At 44.1% G+C, this 19,412-nt stretch overlaps 1 protein-coding gene across 4 annotated transcripts; it reads right to left on the bottom strand.

The window, feature by feature from the left end:
- Window positions 1-504: 504 nt before the first annotated feature.
- SERPINB13 (serpin family B member 13) lies at window positions 505-13,284 on the bottom strand. Of its 4 annotated transcripts, none has more exons than XM_043889210.1 (7): window positions 13,210-13,277; window positions 11,732-11,913; window positions 8,008-8,136; window positions 7,464-7,581; window positions 5,831-5,973; window positions 5,215-5,370; window positions 505-2,602 (listed from the first exon to the last, which is right to left on the bottom strand). In XM_043889210.1, the coding sequence occupies exons 2-7, from the start codon at window positions 11,894-11,896 to the stop codon at window positions 2,222-2,224; spliced, it is 1,092 nt and encodes a 363-aa protein (XP_043745145.1). In that variant the 5' UTR covers window positions 11,897-11,913; window positions 13,210-13,277; the 3' UTR covers window positions 505-2,221. The 4 variants fall into 4 exon arrangements, with proteins under 4 accessions (XP_043745145.1, XP_043745144.1, XP_043745146.1 ...); XM_043889209.1 differs by lacking the exon at window positions 13,210-13,277 and adding an exon at window positions 12,948-13,013; XM_043889211.1 differs by lacking the exon at window positions 13,210-13,277 and adding an exon at window positions 12,618-12,636.
- Between the last annotated feature and the right edge of the window lie 6,128 nt (window positions 13,285-19,412).

Here is a 19,412-nt window from a genome sequence, read left to right as displayed (position 1 = left end):
CTGTGGGAGAAGGCGAGGGTGGGATGATTTGAGAGAATAGCGTTGAAACACGTATATTATCATATGTGAAGCGGATCGCCAGTCCAGGTTCGATGCATGAGACAGGGTGCTCAGGGCTGGTGCACTGGGATGACCCTGAGGGATGGGATGGGGAGGGAGGTGGGAGGGGGTCTCAGGATGGGGAACACATGTACACCCATGGCTGACTCATGTCAATGTATGGCAAAAACCACTACAATATTGTAAAGTAAGTAGCCTCCAATTAAAATAAATAAATAAATAAAAAAGACTATTGGGTATACAAAAAAATAAAAATTAAAAAAATCATAGATCTAAATGCAAAAGCTCAATACCATAAAACTTCTAGGAGAAAGTCTTAGCAGACTTGAGATAGACAAAGATTTCTCTAATAAGACAGAAAAACAGAAATCATAAAAGAAAAAATTAATGAATTGGATCCCATTAAAATTTAAAACTGCTTTTCAATGACACCATTAAGAAAAATACATCTGACAGAAAATTTTTATTTAGAATATATTAAAAGAAATTACACATCAATAATGAGAAAGTAAACAATCTAATAAAAATGGGCAAAAAATTTGAACAGACATTTCACATAAGAATATACACGCAGGGTCAATATGCACATGAAAAGATGCTCAACATTATTAGTCAAAAGGAAAATGCATAACCACAATGAGATGCCACCTCACATCCACGAGAATGGCTATAATGAAGCAGACTGGCCACACTACCCACCGGTGTGTCTTCAGGGCGACTGCGATGTTCACTCACTGCTTGTAGTAGAAAATGGTACAGCCATTTTGGAGAACATATTAGCTGTTTCTTATACAATTAAACATGTATTTATCATCTGACCCAGTAATTTCACCCCTGGCTATCTACTCAAAGAGAAGTGAAAACATACGTTCACACACTTATGGGCATAGTAACATTATTCATTGGCTTCCCTGGTGACTCAGAGGTAAAGAATCCACCTGCAATGCAGGAGACGTGAGTTCAACCCCCATGTTGGGGCGATCCCCTGGAAAAGGAAAGGGCTACTCACTCCAGTATTCTTGTCTGGAGAATCCCAGGGACAGAGCAGTCTGGCAGGCTACAGTCCATGGGGTCACAAAAGATTTGGACACGACTTAGCAACTAAACAACAAGCATCGTGTACAGCTGCCATACACTGGAAGCAACAAAAATGCCCGTCAGTGAGTAAATGGATAAACACAATGTGGTTTATCCAGATGTGGAACACTGCTTGTCAGTAGATAGTAATCAACTACTGATGTCCCAGCTAGTCTCATGAATCTCAAAACACAGTGCCGAGTGACAGAAGCTAAACATAAAAGAGGACATAGTCTGAATCCATTTGAATGAAACTAGAAATGACAGATCCACCCTGGAGTGATTGAAGGCAGATCAGCTGTTGGCTGATCAGGGTTTGTTCAAGGAACGCTGACTCAGAAGCAAAGCAAAGAACCTCGGAGGATGATGCAAGTGTTCTGTATTCTGGGTGTGATAGTGTTTTCATGTGCACATTTATCAAAATGTGTCAAGTTCTAGGCTTAAAATGGTGTATTTTATGATCACATTTATTTCACAATATCAAAATGCTCATGAAAATGACAATGGATAATCTACTATTTGAACAGAGGATGAAAATATGGGAATCCTCTCTGCCTGGTAGATTGCTTTATTTTGTTTTGGTTTTTGAGTTTTAATTTACGTTTTGCTAACGTGTTTCTCAATTCTCTTTCCTAGGTTCAGTTTGCCACACTATATGCTAAGAAAGAAAAAAGCAACACATGAACTGAATATAAATCTTTGTTTTCTTTTACTCCTGTGTTATAAGCTACCAAAATATTAAAACTGGTAGGAGTCTCAAAATCACTAGTCCACGGTCTTCACAAAAGAGACTGTTTCTCTCCATTAGTGCACAAAAGTACAAAGCATTGATTTCCTAGAGGAAATCAGCGGAAGACTATTAGGGAGCCTTGATTTGACTTGCTATCTGCACGTCACAAACAAAACATTTCAGTTTCAGAGAAAATTGTAAATATATACACTATTGCAGTCATTAATCATTGATTTTCATGGTAAGGCTGGAATCCAAGGAAAGCAATTTTTTAAAGAGCAGGCTATTTCCATAAGCCTATGAACACCCCAGCACCGGTGGTGGTGGTGGTTCTCCACCAAGGCAGGGACCGTACTAAGGAGAAGAAAATCGGCCAAAGAAAAGGACGCTGTCGGACTCGTTGTGCCTGATGAAGAACAGGAAAGGGTGATTGCAGTGAAAACGTTCCCAGTCCGGGGCCGCCGTGACGGCGAAGCCCACAGCGGTGGCGGCCGCAGCCTCGGTGCCCGCCTCGGTCACCTCCAGCACCGCTCTGTGCAGCAGCCTGCGGGCCCGCAGCCCGGCGCCCCCGGGGCTCCCCGCGAGGCCGGCGGCGCGCAGCCCCGCGGAGGCGGCCTCCAGGTCGTAACTGCCGGCCGCCCGGAACCGGGGCAAGTGCAAGTCCACGGCCCTCTCTTCCATACGCCCCGCGCTAGTCCACTCTATTAACTTCTCAGGAGTTATTTTATCTATAATCTGTTAAGGAAAAAAAGAGAAGAATGGCCTGATCATCAGTGCAAATTCAAAACAGTGCAATACTAGTGTATGTCAGTCAGAAATTATTAATATTAGTTTTAGTAACAAATGAAAGCAGAAATTTTATTTCACTCAACTGCTATATATATATATACACACACACACACACACACACTAGGCTCTCCTCTTATATTTCTACATTTAAATTATCTGTATATGTTTGAAAATCTATTGCATGTACATTTTTAAGTCATTTCTTATTCTATCAACTTAATATATATTATTTCATTTTTTACCATTCCCTTTTAATCTTTGTCTACATATGTATTATATAATTTCTATACTATCTTATATAATGAATATTATAAGTTATACATTACTATATTATAATGAACTTAATTTATAAAATTATAATGAATGCAATTTATATTATATTAATATACAATATATATTTATATAGTTGCAATTACATTGAATATCCACTTTCTTTTTTTTCTTCTTTTTTTTTCCCATTTATTTTTATTAGTTGGAGGCTAATTACTTTACAATATTGTAGTGATTTTTGCCATACATTGACATGAATCAGCCATGGATTTACATGTATTCCCCATCCCGATCCCCCCTCCCACCTCCCTCTCCACCTGACCCCTCTGGGTCTTCCCAGTGCACCAGGCCCGAGCACTTGTCTCATGCATCCAACCTGGGCTGGTGATCTGTTTCACCCTTGATAATATACATGTTTCAATGCTGTTCTCTCTAAACATCCCACCCTCGCCTTCTCCCACAGAGCCCAAAAGTCTGTTCTGTACATCTGTGTCTCTTTTTCTGTTTTGCATATAGGGTTATCGTTAACATCTTTCTAAATTCCATATATATGCCTTAGTATACTGTATTGGTGTTTTTCTTTCTGGTTTACTTCACTATAGTATCTATTAATAATAAAATTATGATTATTATTATTATTATAAACTTCAAGTCCAGCATCCTAGTGTCTGACTCTTTGCAACCCCATAGACTCTAGCCTGCCAGGTTCTTCTGTCCATGGAGTTCTCCAGACAGCAATACTGGAGTGGCTTTCCATTTCCTTCTCCAGGGGATCTTTCCTACCCAGGGATCGAACCTATGTCTCCTGTATTGCAGGCAGATTCTTTACTATCTGAGTCACCAGGTATTTAATGAAGATGCTACTGATTTGGCTCAAAAAGTAAATTTTATTCTCTTGAATTATTTCCCTACAGCAATTTCCACAACTGCGGTTTTTGAGTCAGATTATGAATACTTTACAGCTTGCAGATAAATGCCTTGTTAGAACAGTAAGTAGTATGTCCATCTCATAAAGCTTGCATACATACTGTCATTTTGCTTTCCCAAAATATTTGCCAATATATAATGCTGCTAAACACGTTTCACAGAAGCAGCACAGCATCTAGTATCCTAATAATACAGCATCCATTGATTTATTGAGCACTTTCCAAGAACTGGACCCATTCTAGGCAAGTTTTTTTCATGTCCTAGATCCATTCTAGGCGATATCTTAGAGTTGGTCCAGGGTGTACATGTATATGTATATGTGCGCATATATATATGTTATATATATATTCTAATCATTACAACACACACATTAAGAACTATGGAACCCATTTTATAAATGAGAAAATATTGAGGTTCAAAGAAATTAAGAAACATCAAAGGGTAGAAAGCTACTAAATAGAAGAATAGGGATTTAAAACCACCTTCCTGTTCTCCAAAATATAGGCTACTCACCACATCAATATTTTAACTACAAAGTAGCTTTAGTTTAAGTATTAGTCACTCAGTTGTGTTTGACTTTTTTTGACCCCATGGACTATAGCTTGTCAGGCTCCTGTGACCATGGGATTTTCCAGGCAAGAATCCTGGAGCAGGTTGCCATTCCCTTTTCCAGGGGACCTTCCCACCCCAGGGATCAAACCCAGGTTTCCCCCATTACAGGCAGATTCTTCACTGTCTGAGCAACCAGTGGACAGGCCTAAATCAAGGGATTTATGATTAAGGGTCCTATGGACTTTTATTATGAGTCAAGGTAGGTTTATTTGGGGTTAAAAAAACATACTGGTAAGTGACGCTGATTATGGGGAGGCTGTGGCACGTGGGGGCACAAGGTGTATTGGAAATCTCTGTACCTTCCTCTAAGTTTTGCTGTAAACATAAAATTGCCCTTTAAAAGTCTTTTAAAAAATGAAATGTCTAAAAAAGGAATTCAGAAAGTCCAACAGCCTGTGAATAGAATTCAAAATTGCTGTCTACGTGCATAGGTGATTTTCTTCCCTGGGAAAGAGGGTCCACAGAGATCAACCACTTTGGAGAATGGTGGGAGATCTTTAGAACTCCTATGTGACCTCAAATGTTCATGTTATCTCATCCCCAAATATTTTAGTATTGGTTCTTCTCAATAAACCTGACACCATTTAATGCTCCTCTTTAGATACCCATCTTTACCTGCTGCAGACACAGAAATATTTTATATTTCACCAGCTCCATATCAGAGCCCTAACTCTAGACACACCCAGAAACAAGCTCTGGGATAGAGCCTCAGGAGATGAAGGCAGAACGAGGAAGAGGCAAGGCTTTACCTTCTCCAGACCGTCGATGTCATTGGGCAGCAGCACGAACATGCTGAGGTCATGGTTTCGAAACGGAAGGCCCAGAATTTTGGCAGGCACGTCCTCCAGGGTCTTGAAGCTAAAGGACTGGCGCTGTGTCATCATCAGCACAGACTTGCTTGTGCTCTGCAACGAGTCAGCAGAGCTCACGGTCAAGGGGCAGAAGGCCACCAAGGGGGCCCCAAAATAATTGCCGCAACCTAAGACCATGCTGAAGACCAGAGCCTAGGAGTCAGCATTTTATATACATATACATATACATATATATATATATATATATGTATCTCACACTGTTGTTGTCTAGTGGCTAAGTTGTGTCCGACTCTTTGTGACCCTTTGGACGTAGCCTGCCAGGCTCCTCAGTCCATCGGATTTTTCAGGCACGAATACTGGAATGGGTTGTCATTTCCTCCTCCAGGGGATCTTCCCGATCCAGGGATTGAACCTGCGTCTCCTACATTAGCAGGCAGATTCTTTAACCCTGAGCCACCTGGGAAGTCATACACCATGTACATTTGCTCAAATATGACTTCAGATTCTATATTTTATCTGTAAGCATATCACACAAATTAATTAAAGAACATACCTTATTCAGCCAAAATTCCTCCTCCTTGGTATTTTCTTTCTTAAACTCCCTGTTCCATTGCCCTTTAAAATAAATTACGTTCACCACCACCAGCTTGATGGAGCTGCTTAAAGAGCCGTCTGGAAGCAGGTCCTTGATTTTTTCTGCAAATGAACAGCAACAAGAACAAAATGGGTCCATCTTCAAAATTACAAGTGCTACACATGGCAGATACAATGAACATGGACTTGACCGATCGTTTCAAACTCAGCCAGGTCAGCACCTGAAGGCTTTGACAACAAAGAGTTCGCTGGCAGAAATCATAGGAGGTTCTCACTTTGCCCATCGCCAGTTTATCCCACGGGATAAACTGAGGTGTGAGGGCCAAGAACTCAGGCTCTGGAGTCAGATTGCCTCTGCTGGCATCCAGCTTTGCCTCTCATTGGCTGAGGGATCTCGGGTAAGTTATTTAAGTTCTCTGGGCCTCAGTTTCCACACCTGTAAAACAGGAATAAAACCTGCCTCACAGAGCTGCTGAAAGGAGTCAATGATTTCCTGTGTAGAAAAGCACTTAGAATATTATCCAGCTCATAATAAGTACTAGGAGTTAGCTACTATTATTTTTATTTAACCCATTCAATATAGCTGCCACCTGAGGTTTAGATATCTCTTATTTCATTGCAAAGGAGCTGATGTTTTATCTCTGGGTTCAGCCCATTCCACTGAAATTCTGAAGAAGACTGCCTTCAACCAACCCTTTGATAGATCCTCTTTTATCCCCCTTTTAAAATTTTCATTTCCTTTGGACTGAGTATGAAGAAGAGCTACAATCTAAAATAACAGATGTCTCCCTGATTACTGGAATTTTTTTTTTTTTTTTAATGTATTCTTCCTGGTCAGAGAGCTTGATCCCAGAGATTGCAGCTAAGAGTTTGCATGCTGCAGTTAAAGACCTCGCGTGCCACCACTGAAGATTCCACAAGCCAAAACTAAGACGTGGTACAGCCAAATCCATAAATAAATCTTTTTTAAATGTATTCTGAAATGCTAACACTAAAGCATTTAGTGCACCGCTCTGCAAACCTTAACGTTCTCTCTGGTATTTCCTGCGAGTTTGGTTCCTATCAGGGCGTGAGGGCTGGGCAGAGGATGCGGGGCTTCGTCGAGTCCCTGCCTGGACCAGGCTCAAGGCTGCCGCCATCCCTGCAGGAGGCCCAGGCGCGGCTTTAGTGAGAGCTGATGCTTCTCACTGACGGAAAGAAAGGAGCCCTCTGACATTTTTACTTATGGTGCTCACATAAAAGTCAAATGTGACCTCACGACAGACGTGAGCCAGGTATCAGGAGCCCCAGAGTCACTGTGATCCCCAGCTATGCGCAAATAATTCTCCACTCCGTGTTTCCACGAAGTTGGCTTCCTGTGGTCCCCTGCCCAATTCCCTTGGCTCTCTCCACACCTGCTGAGCCCATTTCACTGTGCGGTGGATGCTCCCACTCCTCGGCTCCAATCCTGCCCCTCCAACCTAAAATACCCCTCTCAGGCCCCCTCCCAAAGCTCGTGCACCCTTATACCCTCTGCAGCGTCCAGCACAGGGCTTCACTCACAGCAGGTACTCAGAAGTGTTTTTATGATGAACCATTCATCCATACACTACCATTTGTTTGGCTTTCAACCCAGGAATTAATCTTCTTTCGACTTTCATCTGCTGCATTTACAAAATCAACAGGTTCCAGAGAAGCATGGTAATGTTTTTCAACATAATCTAAGTATTTCTTTAGGAGAAACAGAGAAGGAATAGAAATAGCTTTAAAATTCAATTTATCCATTGCCATCATTTCTAAATAAATTTATCTGTATATGAAGATGATTAACATTATAAGAAGAGATCTTTTTAGGGACTGGGTGAATTACTTTGAGTACTTCCACGCATATTTTTGTGCAGGTTCAATAGGGTTAAGGCAAAAATGAGATTGTCAAGATGAAAAAGAAGCTCCCAAAAGGTCTGGATATCTGGAGGACAGGTCGGGAGGGGGGTGTGGTGGAGGGTGAGAGGAAGGGGTGGGAGGGACACCCCCAGTGATGTGGGGTGAGTCAGGCACTCAAATTAGGCAGCTTGCCTCCAGGATCCCAGTCTTAACAGAGTCATTTGGCCATTCCTGAGTACCAGTCACAGATGTTGTGAACTCAGCAAAACTCACTTGAAGGAAGAGGTATGTCTTTTCTCCAAACAGCCGGTTGGCTATTTTCAGTTCATAGTCATCATTGGGTTTGCTTATCTCACTCAAAACCCTTTGGAACTGTTGATGTACCTCTTCTGTCTTCTCTAACTTCAAAATCAAAACAAAAACTCAGTGAGTTATCTTGGCACGAGTGAACCTAGATTCACCACCCTCCCCCACCAAGAAGACACCAAGAAGACACGGCAGCCTTGGGGGTTGTCCATGAGCTCGGTGTAGGTTCTGGATGCCATTCTTCCCCCACTGGGAACACTGACTTAACAAGAATCCAGAGACCAGATGCCTTTGGAAGAAACCCCGAAGCCAGCTCAGAGCTTCCTGTCGCCCAGAGAAGCATGAAGCCCAGGAGGAGACCGCACCAAAGCCCAGCCGGACAACTCATGACGTGCACCTCATGGTGTGATTGGGAGAAAACTCTCAACCCCAACTCCCTGAGAAACAAGAGTGGAATGTGTGTCCAACACTCTGGCTTTTCAGAAGCTGCCTGAGGGACTGCTTTCTGTCTTGCCTGAATCTAAGTGTCAAGAGGAACAGGCACCAGGCTGGTCACTGAGCACAAAGGCCATCAGCACACACCCTAGTCTGCAGCACTACAAACAGACACCAGGGGGAGCGCCTGAGTAGAAGCTAGCAAAGCAGTGAGGTCATCACTGCACTTCTGTGCTGGCTCAGCAGTAAAGCGCATGCCTGCCAATGCAAGAGACAAAAGAGACTCGGGTTCAGTCCCTGGGGCAGGAAGATTCACTGGAGGAGGGCATGGCAACCTACTCCAATATTCTTGCCTGGAGAACCCCATGGGCAGAATCCCATGTGTGAAAAGCCCACAGATAACATCACACTCAATGCTGAAATGTTAAAAGCTTTTCACCTATGAGTGGGCATCTGTCACCCAAGGTGTATCTTTTTCTAGTTTGCACCGAGTCTCTGCATGGGGCCATGCTTGGGAGAAAAAGTGCCTGAAAACAGCTGTGAGCACCGGTGGACTGACTGGACCACGGAGCAGCTGTCGGACCCAACTGCGCCGTACATGCTCCAGAAGGAAGCCTGACCCCTCATGCATGCATCTGAGCGGTGCAGACAGCCTGGCCCTGTGGGATCGTGAAATGAATGACTCAACTGTTGGGGGGGCTTGAGCCACGATTTTATGAGGGCCTGGGAAAAGGGCTGTGACGTCAGTCATGGCAGATGTGACCTCCCGGGCAGCTCTATTCATCTCTGAATGCCAGCCCTGACCTACGGACTCTTTGCCATGTTTGTATAGACTGTCCTGTGAGTGAGGTATACTATAACCCTAGAGCTGGACGAGGTCTCAAGAAGTCGTTGGTCCTGGGCTAATATTTTTTTAAATAAAACATCAACAGAGTAAGAAAAGGTCCTTAAAATAAAAATGGAATGTGGTAAAAGTGTTAGTCACTCTGTCGTGTCTAACTCTGCAATCCCATGGACTGTAGCCCACCAGGCTCCTCTGTCCATAGAATTCTCCAGGCAGGAATACTGGAGTGGGTTGCCATTCCCTTCTCCAGGGGATCTTCCTGATCCAGAGATCAAACCTGGGTCTCCTGCATTGTAGGCGGATTCTTTACCATCTGAGCCACCAGGGAAGCCGGTAGTAATAATATCGCCCACTACTACCACAGCGCCCATGTGGGTAAGTCACCAGTGTGTTCCAATTGCTCTACTAGGCATGTTACAGGGGCTTAAAGAAGATGGACAACTTGCCCCAACTGGCACAGCTATTAAGTGGTGAAGCCAAGATTTGAACTCTTAACTCCAAAATGGGCTCCCCAGGTGGTGCTAATGGTAAAGAACTTGCCTGCCAATGCAGGAGACATAGGAAACACGGGTTAGATCCCCGGGTCGGGAAGATCCTCTGGAGAAGGAACTGGCATCCCACTCCAGCATTCTTGCCTGGAGAATTCCATGGACAGAGGAGGCTGGGGTGCTACAGTCCATGGGGTCGCAAAGAGCTGGACACAACTGAAGTGACTTAGCACACACGTGTGCTAACTCCAAAACACATTCCCTCTGCTACAGGGACTCTGCAGTCTATTAGCCTTTATGGATATATATCCTAGTGGTTAGTGAGCATTAAAGCTGAGGTCTCCTCTCAACACTAGGGTTTATTACTGTATGGTACTCTATAAGCCACATTATTTGGCTGCTATTGTTACTATTGCATCTTCTACATGTTTCCCCAGGGAACCCACATCTACAAAGTCACCACTGGACGCTATGAGACACGTCCTGTTGTTTGTTGTTTAGCTGCTAAGTCACTCTTCTGCGACCCCATGAACTGTAGCTCGCCAGGCTTTTCTGTCCACGGGATTCTCCAAGCAAGAACACTGGAGTGGGTTGCCATGTCCTTCTCCAGGGGATCTTCCCGACCCGGGGATGAACCCGCGCCTCCTGCTCTGGCCGGTGGGTTCTTTACCGGTGAGCCACCAGGGAAGCCCTTGTCTCCCCGCCTCTTTTTCTTCTTTGATTCTTGAGCTTTCTGTGTCTTTTTCAGAGAAAGGCACCTGGGGAAAAAAAGTACTATGGCAGTGGTGAGAGCAGAGAAAAGCTCACAGGGATCCAGTCAGGGTAAAACGGATGTCTGTTAAACAGACCTCTGTGGTACACAGGAAACCGTCCTGTCCCTGCAAATCATGAAAAGGTCTGGGCTGCGCACTGATCTCACCTCTGCTGGTTAGTCCCTTCATTCATCCGTCCTTGATGTGTCATTTACACCACAGTGGGAATCATGTCATTTCCCCCAGGAGACTCTGTCCTTCTTGCTCTACCTTTAATTATGAGCTTAATGGCTTTGCCACTTCATGGCAAATAGATGGGGAAACAATGGAAACAGTGACAGACTTTATTTTGGGGGGGCTCCAAAATCACTGCAGATGGTGACTGAAGCCAAGGAATTAAAAGACGCTTGATCCTTGGAAGAAAAGGAGCAAGCTATGACAAACCTTTAAAAAGCAGAGACATTACTTTGCCAACAAAGATCTGTCTAGTTAATGCTATGGTTTTTCCAGTAGCCCTGTATGGTTGTGAGAGTTGGATTATAAAGAAAGCTGAGCGCCAAAGAATTAATGCTTTTGAACTGTGGTGTTGGAGAAGACCCTTGAGAGTCCCTTGGACTGCAAGAAGAGCCAACCAGTCCATCCTAAAAGAAATCAGTCCTGAATATTCATTGGAAGAACTGATGCTAAAGCTGAAACACCAATATTTTGGCCACCTGATGCGAAGAGCTGACTGACTCATTTGAAAAGACCCTGATGCTGGGAAAGATTGAGGGCAGGAGGAGAAGGGGATGACAGTGGGTGGGATGGTTGGATGGCATCATCAACTCAAAGGACATGAGTTTGAGCAAACTCCAGGAGTTGGTGATGGACAGGGAGGCCTGGCGTACTGCAGTCCATGGGGTCACAAAGAGTTGGACACGAGTGAGTGACTGAACTGAAAAGAATTGCTCTGGACAAAGACACTCTCCCAAAGGAATCTCAAGCATTTGGGAGCAGAGGACATGATGGTATTGGAAGCGGGGAAAGGACTTCGCTGATAGACCTGAAATCGCTCCATTCAGATGCTTCCTGTTTCCTGGCCCCAGATCAAGAGAGGCAGGTTTTCGAGGTAATGGCAGAGCACTGCCCCAGAGACAAGCCTGTGGCTGGAAAGCAAGGAAAGCCCACACTACCTCCTGCACCTGGGTGGCAGTGGCCCCCGGGGCCACCGGGGGCAGCATTCCAATGGTGGTTGAGATGCCCGCAGGGGAAAACAAGACGTTGCCTTCATCCGTTTTACTCAGGTCTTTGAAAAGATCCAACCCAAACCAAGCGCTTGCTGGGGCCAGCGAGTCCATGATGATTCCAGCAGGATCTGCAACAACAGCAATCAGATCCCGGCGGGCATGGTCCACTCGGCCACAGGCTCCATGTCAGGGCACCCTCTCCCGCTCCTCTTCGGGCACCGAGCCAGGACGCAGGGAGTTTCACCCTTGCAGCAAAAGGTCACTTCCCAGCCCTGCTCTTGACCGGACATGAATCGAGGGGAGTCACCGCGCCCTCTGGGTTCCCGTGTCCCAGGGAGCAGGGTGAATCCCCGAGAGGCTCTGCTCTCTCTCCTTCTGTCGGAACCGCCCACACCCAGCACCCGCCTGCCTGCCGCCTCTCCCGGGCTGGCGCAGCCTGGCCCTCCGATGTCGGGCGTGTCCCGCCGCCGAGAACAAGGCCAGGGGCTGTAGGAAGGGTTGGCCTCAGGTCCAAGCAGAGTTCTCGGATCCAGCCTCGACAAGAGCGCAGTGGCCTTCTCTGACACTCTGTTTTCTCAGTTGCTTCAAATCCAGCACAAAATGGCCAGATACACGAGCGCTCTTAAACCCCAGCCCCTATAGCTGCATTGCAAGCCTGACCCTGGGCTAAATGTTCCTTAAAGGGCAGTGACGTATCTCTGGTCATGGATTATTAACTGGGGGCAAAAGAGCTTCCTTTTTTATAGCTTTCTATATTATTTCAAGCTTATGCAGTGAGTTCACATTTTGTTTATCTCACAAAAATTAAATTTAAAGAGCAATTAACATTTACCAAAAATAACTAGAACATGTTTTGTATATTTTTCATCGCCAGCTAAATCTGCCTGCAGTACAAAAGACCCGGGTTCAATCACTGAATTGGGAAGATCCCCTGGTGAAGGGAATGGCTACCCACTCCAGTATTCTTGTCTGGAGAATCCCATGGGCAGAGGAGCCTGGCCGGCTACAGTCCATAGGGTCAAAAAGAGTCAGACACGACTGAGCGACTAACACTTTCACTTTCACCAGCCAAATTACAACTAGTTAATAAAGAAAACTCTTAAAACAAAAATGAAGTTAAAGCCAATCAAAAGCTCTCAAGGGCCCATCCCTGCAAACGCACCTTACATCTGCTGTTTAAACTTCCATCTCAATCCCACGTTTCCTTGCAAGGATTTCTTGCAGGTTCACTCAAAAATAAAATGAATTAACTTACTGTCAGACAAGATAACATTGTCACAGCTGTGTAAACACTGAATTAAACAAAACCACCCCAAGGCAAATTAGGTACTTGGGATTAGTACAAAAAAAGTACTTCTTTCAAACTAACAAACATGGGGGCTCTCATAACACAGAAATCTTAAGTTGGTGCAGAAGGAACTTACCTGGTTTCTGGAAAGACAGAGGCGACAGGGCAAGGAACCAGGAAGCATGTGCTAAATGAGTAGTTGAAGTCTTTAATTTATAGCTCTCTCTGCCTCTCCCTAGTCATCATGGCTTGCATTTCCCGTGAAACAAGCTTTGGTTTCTCAATGGCTATTTCCCTAATAAAATTAGCATGCAAGGGTTACAACAAAACTGAGGATTGAATTTTCTGTTTCTTTCCTTCATGATCTCGAAGTTCTGCACTTGAAGTTGTCAGCAACTGTGTTGTGAATAGTATACACCTTGACATAGAGGAACAGAGTTTCAATTCTCACTCCTCCAAAGGCTCTCAGACATTCTTCAGGGGCCCAAGCATAAAGAGATCTAAATTAACCAGATGACAAAATAAGACAAAAGTAGGAATGCAACCCAGGATGAAAGGGACTGGAATGACCAAGAGAAATGAATTACGTCCCATGCTGGGGGTGGGGGCAGATGGTGATAAGAGGGTCTTCCTCCCTAATGATATAGGGGACCCTCTGAAAAGAACCATTCAGACCACTGGTTTTCCACTCTGGATGCACAGCAAAATCTCCTGGGAAACTTAAAAAGAAAACTCTATGGCCAAGCGCCCCCGCCCCCACCCCCCCCCTCCCCCCACCAGACAACTGAGTCAGCATCCTTAAGGCAGGAACAGGCGTCAGAATTTTTATCACCTCAGGTGATCCCGATGTGCAGCAAGGTCAGGAAGCGCTGGTTTACAGCTAGGGAGAACATCTGAATGAAAGCATACTTCCTAACCACAGACATAAGGGGTGCTGTCCTGACAAGACCAGACTCCGCAGTCAAGTTAACTTCGCAGTTGCATTATTTGGGGTTACCAAATGCAAAGGAAGAAGAAAAGTAAGAAAGCTAACTTCCTAGAAAAGAAAGAGAAAAGGTAGTGAGAAAAATTGGAGTAGGCAACACACAGACACCACTCTTGTTCTCAAGGGTTCTGCCCGTTCATTATGAAATGTCTCATTTTAATTCATTTACTGAACATTTGTTGAGAGTTTACTATGTACCAGCACTGGTTGTTGTTGTCTTAGTCACTAAATCGTGTCCGACTCTTTTGCAACACCATAGACTGTAGCCCGCCAGGCTCCTCTGTCCGGGATTTCCCAGGCAAGGATACTGGAATGGGTGGCCATTTCCTTCTCCAGGGGTCTTCGAGATCCAGGGATCGAACCCAAGTCTCCTGCATTTCCTGCATTGGCTGGCGGAATTTACCACTAGGCCACCAGCTGCTGGAATAAGTGCCAATAATTCATGAACATCCAACAAGCTCACTAATTTCAGGAAAATTTCTGAAAACTCATTAGGAAATTATACCTCCAAATTCCAGCCACCCCTAGGGTATTCCTACTGGCTCTGCTGGATCTTTAGATGATTCTCTTTGGTAAAATGTGTGAAGATTTGTCACCATCGCCAAGCAGCGAATCCTAGAAGGCCGTCTCAGCTCTTCCCTCTCACCTGACTGTCGTCTAAAGAAGCAGCTTAGTGAGGCAGCTGCTAAGAAATGTACGTGCCAATCTCAATATTCACAATTTGCTCAATGCAACCAAATAAATTTAGAAAACACTAAAAAATAAAATGATTATTTTAATAAATAAACAAAATAATAAGAAATCTTCGAGCTGGCCATAGTGCTCTATGTTTTAATGTGCTCATCAGTTGATATCTCCTAATCCCTTTCTCTGTGACCCTGGACTCTCTGTTCTATTTCCCACTTATCTCCATAAGCCCTCTGCTTTCTCCTAAAGCATTTTTTCTACTGCCTCACTTTTACAGGAAAACCCAGCTTTCCCCCGAAGACCACTACAGACCACAAAGTCTTCACCTAGGGATAACCACTGTCATCTTGCAATCAGGAGGTGAGGTCCCCATTCCTTGCCTCTCTGCTTACTTATGCTTCTCCCAAGCCTTTCTTCCTTCAGTCACCTTCAGGGTGTCCTTTAGAGACGTCCCCCATCTTGCTGAGGCATCCTTTCCCCCTCCAGAAGCCCCTTGGTCCTTGTCACATGTTTTCCTGTCCACCCTGCCTGCCACCACCCCTCTCACATCTTCACGTGCGTGTCAGCGACCTCCCTCCCCCTCGACCCTCATCTTCCCTTCGGCTTGTAGCTCATGCACAAGGTCACGGTTTTGGTGCCACCATCACCAGGAACTGTTCCTGCTATAAGCTGCTGAACTCTGCAATTCCTCCCTTTGGTTGTGTGTGTGCATGCTCAATATTCTCAGTTGTGTCTGACTCTGCGATCCCATGGACTGTAGCCTGCCAGGTTCCTCTGTCCATGGGATTGTCCTGGCAAGAATACTAGAGTGGGTTGGCATGACCTCCTCCAGGGGATCTTCCCAACCCGGGGATCAAACCCAAGTCTCCTGCAGATTCCTTTTGCAGGTGGATTCTTTACCACTGAGCCACCAGGGAAGCCCTCCTCTCTTTGGTTATAGATCTCATTATTGTTTTCTCTAAACCCAATTGTCGATGTCATCACAACCTCCAGTCGTTAAACCCTGCGCCGATTCCATTCTTCTGTCAGTTTCTTCCATCCTGTATCAAAATGATCCTAAAGGAAGGAAACAGATGGATGATTAGAAGATAGGAGAATGATCTCTATGCTTAGGAGCAAGGAGAGGAAAGAGTTAAGCCCCAAACCAGGGTACTAATGGTTTCCCCACCCTGCCAAGTTTTGGCACAACTTCCACGTGTCTGTTACTGATACTGCCTATAAGATTATTCTTCTTCATTAAAATGCATGGATGCTCCTGGGGTCCCAACCAGATTGCTTCACCCACCACTGCTCCTGTCACCCAGCTGCTGTTTTGCCTGATAATTCATAGTCAGCCTTTTGTCAGTCAAATGACTTCCAGCTCATTCCACCTACCTGGGAAGCTAGGCAGCAGCCTGCCCCCAGCCAGGCCACACCTCAGGTGTGACTCACCTGCAGACGGGTAAAAAGGACAGACGGGCCCCTTGCATCAGAATGAGGCCAGTTTCCTAGTGCAGCGCGTCCTCCAGAGCCCCGTGGGGCCACAGAAGCCGGCCTCCAGTTGAGACCTCAGGGTGGGTTAACCTGCCCCTTACCCTGCCCTGTTTCTCTCTGAGGACCACTCTCTTCACCTCCACCCCGCAAAGTACCTGCACAAGCATCTCTGTCTTTGGTTCTACCTGTAGGACAGCTCACCTAAGACAAGCGTGTTTTAATTTTCTAGCCAAGCTCTTTCACTGTTTTTGCTTCCCCCAAATTCCTTGGCAAATCTTATATACAGTCTCCTTTAGATAAACTCTGTATCAGTTTATCAAGGTCTATGAAGAATCCTCTGGGGACTTCTCAGAACTGGCACATTAATGGAGCAGACATTGGCATCTTTACAGATTGAGTAGGAATCACACTCAAACTACATGTTCTTCAGTGGAGTTAACACATAGAAAGAAATGGAGAGAGAGGGAAAAAACAGTATTCTATTTGTGATCAAACAAAAAACAAGTGTGTCTGCTATCACTGCTTCCATTCAAAACTGAACCAAAGCAGATAATACCACTTACATGTGAAATCTTAAAAAAAAAAAAAATAGTACTAATTAACTTATTTACAAAACAGAAAAATAGTCACAGATGTAGAAAACAAACATGGTCACCGAGGAAGGAAAGGGGTGGGGAGGAAGGGTAAATTGGGAGGTTGGGACTGACATACATACATCACCATTAACATAGAAAACATCACCAACTCAATGGGCATGAAATTGAGCAGACTCCTGGAGATGGTGAGAGACAGAGGAGCCTAGCATGCTGCAGTCCATGGGGTCCCGAAGGGCAGGACTTGACTTAGCAACCGAACAACAACACAACATAAATAAATAAATATATATATGTGTGTGTGTGTATAATATATATATATATATACTCTGATAAGGACCTACTGTATAGCACAGGGAAATCTACTCAATACTCTGTAATGACCTACATGGGAAAAGATCTCAAAAAGAGTGGATATATGTGTGTGTACAAGTGATGCACTTTGCTATATAGCAGAAACTAACACAAATTTGTGAATCAACCATACTACAATAAAAATTTAAAAACTGAACTAAAGAAACTTTAAGCACAAACAATTGATAAATTAAATCATTAAAGTCTCAAGACTCAAAATGAAAAAACAGAATCATTTACAAAGGAACCCACACATACATTGTAAGAATTGAAAAGTGAGTTTAGCAAATTGCTGAATGTGAAGTCAATATTAAAAAATCAAATATTTTAATATACTAGCAACATACAATTAGAAATTGAAAATTTCTTAAATGTACAATTGAAAAGATTATCAAAAAAGCATCCCAAAAAGAAAGCATCTCATATTTATTAAAACTGAAAAATGTGCAAACCTGTAAATAGAAAAATATCAAACATCATATAGAAACATTAAGAATCTTTACGAAAACAGAGGGAAATATTTTTTGGTTTGGAAGACTTGATACTGTAAAAATGTCAATTCTCCCAAAATTGATTACTATACTCTCGATCAAAATCCCAAGAGGTTTCATTTTTCAAAAAATTAACCAGCCGATTCCAAATTTATATGGAATAGCAGAGGGCCAAGAATAGCCCAAATGCTCTTGAAGGAGAAGAATCTAAGACCGGTTCTATCAAAGGGCAAGACTTGTCATTAAATAGTTAAATGTGGTTTTGGCAAAGGATAGGCCAGAACAGAGAAGGGCATGGCAACCCACTCCCATATTCCTGCCTGGAGAATTCAGTGGACAGGAACCTGGTATTAGAAAAGATTCTGATGCTGGGAAAGACTGAGGGCAGGAGGAGAAGGGGGCAACAGAGAATGAGATGGTTGGATGGCATCAGTGACTCGATGGACATGGGTTTGAGCGAGCTCCGGGAGATGGCGAAGGACAGGGGAGCCTGGAGAGCTGCAGTCCATGGAGTCGCAAAGAGTCAGACGTTTAAGGTTTACTTACTTATTTTTGACTGTGCTGGGTCTTCACTGCTGGTCATGGACTTTGTCTAGTTTTGGCCAGCAGAAGCTACTCTCTAGTTGCAGTGTGTGGGCTTCTCATTATAGGAGACATGGGTTCGATCCCTGGGTCGGGAAGATTCCCTGGAGAAGGAAATGGCAACCCACTCCAGTATTCTTACCTGGGAAATCCCATGGACAGAGGAGCCTGGTGGGCTACAGTCCGTGGGGTCACAAAGAGTCAAACATTTAACACACACATTATATTTTTAGCTCCCTAGTAGTCTTCTTATTTTTCATTCCATTCTTTCACATCTTATCACAGCTGTTTCAGCTCCAATTCCGTAAATGCAATGCCTTCTTAAATCTGACTCTTCAGGCCAAAAGGTTGTCTACACCCCTCTTCCGGCTCTTGTCATAAACAATTTTCTGAAGTCTCATAGTTTGATGTATCCCATCCTTACTTGGCACTACTTTTTACTATAACCCTGTAGGGTTTTCCCCTGTATTCAGTTTTGGACATGGGCTGGTTTACTCAGAACCTGTGTCAACTGACAAAACCTGTGTGGATTTCCATCGGGCCCACTGTCATGCATTTCGTTGCTTCTTAAATCCTTTTTGCCCATTTGTAGCTAAAACATTGTTTGATGCACTAATATGGATATCATTATTTATAAGCAAAATAGTGTATTAGAATAAAGGAATTTTTTAATTAGATATTAAATATGGAGAATATATTGGTAAGAGGTGTGCAAATATGCAAATAAATTTTCTGGAGCTTTTGTTGAGTAAGAAGAAAAGAATGAGACAGTAGATTTGGAAAAGCAAGAATACAACGTTAGTAATGCGAATAAAGAACAACTTTGAAGCTGGCATTCAACCTTGGAGCAAAGAAATCCACAGAGACAACCACTCAACTTCCTTTCCCTGTCACCAGTTACAGGACGTGCAGCACAGGATAATGACATGGTAGTTTTATTAAAAGCCACACATGCAAAAGACGTAAACAGCCATCGGGGATGAAGCCCTAAAGTTCTGGCTTGCTCCAGTTCAACGGAAAACGGAAGAGCAATTTCAGGTGGAAATTTGTAAGAAAAATGTATGCAGTCAAAGAGAACTTGAGTTGCAATAAAACAGAACAAACAGAACCTATGAAGTAGAGAGTACCAGAGAGCCTGTTAGTTACTGTGCATTCGTGGTTCTCTTACCAGAAC

The sequence above is a fragment of the Cervus elaphus genome, chromosome 27 (assembly GCF_910594005.1).
Source record: "Cervus elaphus chromosome 27, mCerEla1.1, whole genome shotgun sequence".
NCBI lineage: Eukaryota > Metazoa > Chordata > Mammalia > Artiodactyla > Cervidae > Cervus > Cervus elaphus.
The sequence above is the reverse complement of the archived record's forward strand: the minus strand, read 5'-3'. Positions and strand labels throughout refer to the sequence as shown.

What these genes read in the sequence shown, in the direction of transcription:
- SERPINB13 (XM_043889210.1), bottom strand. Translation starts at nt 11,896, where the DNA reads ATGGACTCGCTGGCCCCAGCAAGCGCTTGGTTTGGGTTGGATCTTTTC. An exon ending in AGACATACCTCTTCCTTCAA is followed by an intron (nt 7,582 to 8,007) that starts GTGAGTTTTGCT and finishes TTTCTCCTAAAG; the next exon opens with AAATACTTAGATTATGTTGA. An exon ending in AGGAATTTTGGCTGAATAAG is followed by an intron (nt 5,371 to 5,830) that starts GTATGTTCTTTA and finishes GACTCGTTGCAG; the next exon opens with AGCACAAGCAAGTCTGTGCT.